This window comes from Pangasianodon hypophthalmus, chromosome 1 (genome assembly GCF_027358585.1).
Source record: "Pangasianodon hypophthalmus isolate fPanHyp1 chromosome 1, fPanHyp1.pri, whole genome shotgun sequence".
Classification (NCBI taxonomy): domain Eukaryota; kingdom Metazoa; phylum Chordata; class Actinopteri; order Siluriformes; family Pangasiidae; genus Pangasianodon; species Pangasianodon hypophthalmus.
In genome coordinates, this window is record NC_069710.1 from 23,565,098 (window position 1) to 23,572,079 (window position 6,982).

The 6,982-nt window shown below is 40.0% G+C and overlaps 1 protein-coding gene across 2 annotated transcripts; it reads right to left on the minus strand.

Annotated features, from left to right (window-relative positions):
- Window positions 1-48: 48 nt before the first annotated feature.
- aicda (activation-induced cytidine deaminase) lies at window positions 49-3,210 on the minus strand. Of its 2 annotated transcripts, none has more exons than XM_026939968.3 (5): window positions 2,831-3,210; window positions 1,932-2,097; window positions 1,381-1,510; window positions 451-566; window positions 49-346 (listed from the first exon to the last, which is right to left on the minus strand). In XM_026939968.3, the coding sequence occupies exons 1-5, from the start codon at window positions 2,848-2,850 to the stop codon at window positions 296-298; spliced, it is 483 nt and encodes a 160-aa protein (XP_026795769.1). In that variant the 5' UTR covers window positions 2,851-3,210; the 3' UTR covers window positions 49-295. The 2 variants fall into 2 exon arrangements, with proteins under 2 accessions (XP_026795769.1, XP_034160142.2); XM_034304251.2 differs by having other exon boundaries at window positions 1,381-1,660.
- Window positions 3,211-6,982: the final 3,772 nt, after the last annotated feature.

A 6,982-nucleotide genomic window follows, 5' to 3' on the forward strand; every position in this document is an offset into this window, starting at 1 on the left:
GGTTTGTGTGAAGCGGACAAAATAATGGTTTGAAATTAACGACAAAAAAAAAAAAAAAAAAAAATCGCTTCTTGTCGAAATCCGTTATGACTGAATGAAATCACGTAGACACGCGTCACACGAAAACACTTTATTGTAGTATTTTGAAAAGTAGCACTCACACAGAGCTACCAAACACCTTTATCAAAATAGTAATGCTATTTAGAGCAAAAAGGATTAATGTTTCAGTGATTCAAGTCTCAGGAATTTTGTTTTCACAGCACCATAATTTATTGTCATGTAAACTCTAATGTCGTCAAAGGCCCAGCAGAGCGAAGCCATCCCTCAGGTCTTCAGACTCACTAGGCTGGAAGGACACAGACAGAGAGCACATGAAGCTGCAGTTTGTGACATATTTGCAACTCAGCAGTGCTCTGGTATTAGCTAAAGCTCAGTTGTTTTTATTCTTACCTGCAGGATTCGCTGTAGTTTCCGGGACAGTCTGATAGAGTTCTGGTGAAGGCCGTCCCAAGCCTTAAAAGCCCTTTCTTTACGAGCCACAAAGGTTTGCCAACAGTAGAAATAATCTGTGGAGAGAGAGTTCGGCACAGACGTACAAACGTACATTCTCATCTTGAGAATTTGTATAAAAATTTATGAACACTTGAGTTGAGGGTTAGGAGTAGGGTCCGGCCCTCGGCACAAGGGGCCCCCAAGGAAACACACGCGCACACACACAACCCACAAACCCGCAAAGTGTAAACACTGCAACACATAATCAAACTTTAACTCACTCTAATGCGATATTCAGTATTGCTTTAAGAACGTTGCCACACACTTCCATGAGTTAACCAGTCCTTCTTCTCTTTTCCTGTTTTCTTTGTTTGTTTTTTTTTTGTGACTTATGCAACATCTTAACAAACCTGCATGAATGAATGTAACTAATAAACAAAAACCCTCTACATATAACAAAATGTGTAATTAGCCACAGATTTCAGTGGCAGCTCTTACTGTGAAACGCAGCAAACCAAACCACTTAACAAAGTAGCGGTAATATTAATTTATCTGATGAGTTGCAAACAATACACAGGCCTCCATTTTGACCATCGCTGATCAAATAGATGTGCTCCAGAAGGTTTTATTATGCATGTGAATGGACTACTAAATCCTCCTGGTCCCCTCACATGGCCTGCACCTGGGACGGCTTCCTGGTTGAGGTTAAGAGTCATCTTGATTCATGAAATTGCATGAAATTAGGTTGGTCAGTATTTCTAAACCCATATATCTCTCCAACCTGCACACCACATCATTTTAGTCTGATTCGGCTGAGCTTATGTATTTACAGTAGGCTATTGACAAAGCATCAGAGAAAGCCGACATATTAAAAATACCTTTATTTACCTTTATAGGTCATGACAGTCACTTGCACACCCGCCCTCTGCAAGCACCGGAGTCCCTCCCTCTCTTGACTGTCCTCCCGGTCACAGAAGTAGAGGCGTGAGACAAAGATGCGCAGCCGCAGGTTGGGCATCTGAGACATGAAGCGAGAAAGGCGATGGGCACAATTTGAACAAGGTGACCAGGAACAGAACCAGGTGATGGCATATGCCACCCTGATACCATCCACACCGGAACCCAAGAAACCTGGGCATAGTACCCCAAGATAGGTCAGGAAGAGAAGCTGAGGGGAGGAAAAAAGGATGATATGCATTATTTATGGTCCTCATCATTGTTATTAGAAGAATCTAAATAGACAAATCCCCAAATCTATACATGAGGATTGTTTTGATGGCAGATGTACTGTATGTGCCCAGGTATGAGTGCAGTCATGTGATGGAGATACCATTTTGTTTCAAACTAGCAAAGAAAATTGAGGGTTAATAGCATTGCACTGACTTTATCCTAGCAATCGCTTTTCCTCCTGCAGCTGCATCTGTCCATCCACATCTTACCTCCACGTGGCAGCCAGAGCGATTGCGCAAGTGACCAAAGTCGAAGGAGAGTGAGTCGGGACTGTTGCGTTTCTTGACCACAAAACAGAGGTAGGTCTCGTTCCTCCCACGCGCCCAGCGTACATTCTTATAGTGGTACATAAACTTCCTCTGAGTCAGCAGCACTCTGCAGCAAAGAACAATGGCCCAAAAAAACTATTATTAATCATGAGTAATAACAAAATATATCATAATATGCATGTGTTGTAGAAAAATGTGTAAGATTATTACAGATCTTAATTTGAAAACATTTACAGTATGTCAAAGGTGGATTGAAATGATTGATACATGTCTGTAAATGTTGAAATACAATAGAAATACAATATCATTTAACTTCTAATATTTATTTAATTATGTTTAATAAATTGTAACTTATAGTAAATAATTTATGTAATTTTATAACAATAATAATACAGAGATGTTATAATAATTAATAACAACAATAATAATAAAAAATAATAGTTTGATAATTTGTTAGATGGACAAGTAAATGGCTTTATGTCTCTAATGGTTTTAACTTTAAATGGCCTGTGCAGTCATGCATGTAGGAACTGCTACAACACAACAAGAGCTATACAGAGATATAGAGATTGTACTGTGCAAAGCTACACACACGTCTAGCACTCTCAGTTTCATCCTCTGTTACTGATAGTTGAGAACATTTGAAAATTGCATTGCCGTACATCATTAGACATATTTCCATTCATAAAAAAAAAAAAAAAAAAATCAAATTTTAAATACTGATATTTTTTTCTTAATAATTCCTGAACTCTCCATCAGCAGCATGTTTTATGGGATGTACATTTGCAGCATTTACACTCACTTTCTCAGTATTATGAAATTTGTTTTTTTTTACTCACCTGTCCAGCTTGCTCATCATTCCGAAAGATGAAACCAACTCAGTGGTTGAGTCATGCAAAAATGAGTGAGAGTTTTGAAAGTGAAGTGGAGGAAGAAGGAGGTATAGAAAACGTGTGACATATTGATACACTTGGGTGAAAGAGGGTCCCTGATTGGGTGATGGAAGTTTTCAAACACAGTTGGGAGGGCTGACGTTTATTCTAACTGACAATGTTAGAGAATCATATTAATAGCAACTGCTATTTAAAGGGACATACAAAGCAGTTCTATCCTCATTGTAAAACAACAAATATTAGGCAATATCTTAGATAAATTCTCAATTGAGTAATAGACTGACACAGTGCATCTGTCTATCTACACCGATCAGCAATAACATTAAAACCACTGACAGGTGACGTGAATAACATTGACACAATGGCGCCTGTCACAGGGTGAGATATATTAGGCAGCAAGTGAACAATCAGTTCTCAAAGTTGATGTGTTGGATGCAGGAAAAAATGGGCAAGCGAAAGGATTTGAGTGACTTCGACAAGCGCCAAATTGTGATGGCTAGATGACTAGGTCAGTACATCTCCAAAACGGCCGGTCTTGTGGGGTGTTCCCGATATGCAGTGGTTAGTACCTACCAAAAGTGGTCCAAGGAAGGACAACCGGTGAACCGGCAACAGAGTCATGGGCGCCCAAGGCTCATTGATGCACATGGGGAGGCTAGCTCGTCTGGTCCGATCCCACTGAAGAGCTACTGTAGCACAAATTGCTGAAATTTAAAAAATTTTAAAAGTTAATGCTGGCTATGATAGAAAGGTGTTAGAACACACAGTGCATTGCAGCTTGCTGCGTGTGGGGATGCGTAGCCGCAGACCGGTCAGAGTGCCCATGCTGACCCCTCTCCTCCACTGAAAGTACCTACAATGGGCATGTGAGCATCAGAACTGGAGCAATGGAAGAATGTGGCCTGGTCTGATGAATTATGTTTTCATTTACATCATGTGGACGGCCGGGTGCATGTGTGTCACTTAGCTAGGGAAGAGGTAACCAGGATGCACTATGGGAAGAAGGCAAGCCAGCAGAGGCAGTGTGATGCTCTGTTCAGTGTTCTGCTGGGAAACCTTGGGTCCTGGCATTCATGTGGATGTTACTTTGACACGTACCACCTACCTAAACATTGTTGCAGACCAAGTACACTCCTTCATGGCAACAGTATTCCCTAATGGCAGTGGCCCCTTTCAAAAGGATAATGTGCCCGGCAACACTGCAAAAATTGTTGAGGAACAGTTTGTGGAACATGACAAAGGGTTCAAGGTGTTGAATTGGCCTCCCAGATCTCAATCCGATCAAGCATCTGTGGGATGTGCCGGACAAACAAGTCCGATCCATGGAGGCCCCACCTCGCAGCACACCTTCAGAGGTCTTCTGGAGTCCATGTGTCAATGGATCAGAGCTGTTTTTGCAGCACAGTTGGAATCTATGCAATATTAGACAGGTGGTTTTAATCTTATGGCTGATCAGTGTATCTATTTGTTTATTAAAACATTCATTTATTTCTTTCCCCCAATTGTACATGAATTTGATGTGGCATCATAAAATTGCAAAGATTCAGATTTTTTGGTTTAAAATATTTACATTTTTTAAAATTTATTTTAAATATTGAACTGGAAACAACACACAATAGCACTTTCTTTTTCCACATGACAGGCATCGTAAAAATGGCAAAAACTGGGATTTATTTATTTAATTATTAAAAAAAAAAAATTATTTTAAATATTCAATTGCAAAGATTGGGATTTTTTTTTTTACACAATAGCACGTTCCTTGACCACATATTAGTCTCTTAAGTGTTTGACGTGTCTTGTAACCTTTTTTTTCTCAGATGTGCGTCACAAAACACAGCCTGTGGCGTAACCATGGCAAGCTGGAAATTTCCAGAACCCTTGCACCCAACCAAGGAAGCCTCCACTTCACTTTTCCCACATGGCCTTTAATCATTCCCATTATACCTTCTTCAGCATTCTGCCATTTTTTTTTCACCTGGGTCTTTCCCCTTTATTTATTTTTCCCACAGACACCCTATGAAGTAAATCCAATAGAAAGCTAGAATACCTTCCAAAAAAAAGTGTTTCCAAAGAGCTAGATTACCTTCTTCCTTCAAAACATACATTCAAGCACTCACTTGAGACCTCTTTACCACAGAGGAGAGCCTAGAAAATCAGCCTGACCACATAACGTCACAAGTGCTCAATGGAATGCATAAGCACACATATCACTGCTATTATGTATCCTGCTAATTTGTGACTGTGTGCAATTTTTTTCAAAACCTTTTCCTAGTTTCAGTACAGTTGGCATCATAATTGAGTCTCACTTTAACTCACCCTTTCATGCACTCTGTGGCCAGGGAAATCACCGTTTCCCAGAGAGCTCCCTCTGATCTCTGTTTGTGTGTGTGTGTGTGTGTGTGAGAGAGAGAGAGAGAGAGAGAGAGAGAGAGAGAGAGGGAATGAGAAGACAAAAGTGTATGTCTGATTTTTTTTTATATCTGTCTGCTCCCACGATTCAGCCTCCGACCACAAATCTTCAGAGGTCCAGCTGTATTGCTGGTTGTTGTGTGCATTTGTATAACAGAGAGCAGCGGAGAGAGCAAAAAAGAAAACTGAACACAAAGTAAGGTCTAAACTTTCTATAATTCTTCTTCTTCTTGATAATAATAATAATAATAATAATAATAATAATAATAAGTATATAATATATTTATGCACCTGGAAGAGCAAACCTAGTATTTTAAAATTTGTAACTGACAGTAATAAAGAGTATTACAGACCAGCCACATCCCACCTCTTTCTTTGTTTTATGTTCACACCTATACACACACACACACTATGGACAACAGCCGCTTCAATGCATCAATTGGCACAGCACGTATGAACGAATTAGGGCAGGAAATGCAGAGTCATTCTTTCCGAAACCCACCCGCCCACACACATACACACACATACACACACAGACACACCCCCAAAGACCTGTCGTGCAGACAAACTCAACCACAGCTCCAAACATACTTTTCCAGAGCTGTGAACTTGCATCTGTTTCCTGAAGACAATAATAGGTACACTTTGTTTAGGGGACATACTTGCAGGTGTCTACCAATGTGGGCTCCAGTGCGGCAGAACAACAAAGCCCCCGCCAAACAAGGCATGGTGCCAATTCACGTGAGTGAAGATACTGAAGTAGTAACCTTATTAACTGGAACGTTAATTACCTAGCTCTCTGTTGTGACCCATTTAGAAAATAACCTGACTTTGAAATGAGTAAGAAACACCTCTTACTCAACTCAAGTCTGTGATATGTTTAGTGCAAAACTAAAACCTGCAGCCAGGTCTGATTACAATGAATCAAATCTTGTGGGTTTTTGTAATATCCAAAGCACAAATTCCATCACTGTTCACTACAGTCTGCTACCTGCATTTGCATGTGTCACTCCTCATAAAAGAATCTGCAGAATAAACTAATTTATGTGTTTTTTTCAGAGTTTAAAATGGCCATTCCATAATTTTGGCAATTGTCACTGATAATGAAATGAAACCATCTCTTGTTCAGTTCTTCAATTCAGTTCTGTGAAGATTATGCCTCTGAAGATCAGCCTAAAGGATGGATTTTCAGATCATGACACTGAAGTTTACTGCTGCACCAGGTGCAGCTTCTCACCACATACGCATAACTGTACAAACATCCGGTGGTGAATGAGGTAGTAGGTGAGACATGTATTTCAATGTGTGTGGTTAAGGTAGAGAGATAACCGCATGCTTCAACTTCAAATACATATATGCTTGCTTTCTGCTGTTTAATGGCTAGAACAAAGTCTGCAACATACATAGCCTAACATAAAGCATGGTTTGTTCTCTTTTCTCCAAGCATTTGTGTTTATCTCTATTGAAATCTATAGTAAGCCTATCGCTGTCGCTCAGTTTACCACAGCACAACCACAGACTGCACATCTCTACCTGGCAAGAGAGAAACGGAAGGCTATACATCTTGTAAAGACTGCATCCAAGTCATTTTCATATTTAAGACATGTCACAGCTCAGTTTGAACCTGTGCATTCAGATCAAAACCATTTTGAGACTAGTAATGTTGCATAATTAAAAGCAACCCCTGAG

Coding starts and splice junctions, on each gene's coding strand:
- aicda (XM_034304251.2), bottom strand. CDS start 2,850: ATGATGAGCAAGCTGGACAG. Junction 2,098..2,830: donor ATGATGAGCAAGCTGGACAG/GTGAGTAAAAAA, acceptor TCTTTGCTGCAG/AGTGCTGCTGACTCAGAGGA. Junction 347..450: donor AACTACAGCGAATCCTGCAG/GTAAGAATAAAA, acceptor GTGTCCTTCCAG/CCTAGTGAGTCTGAAGACCT.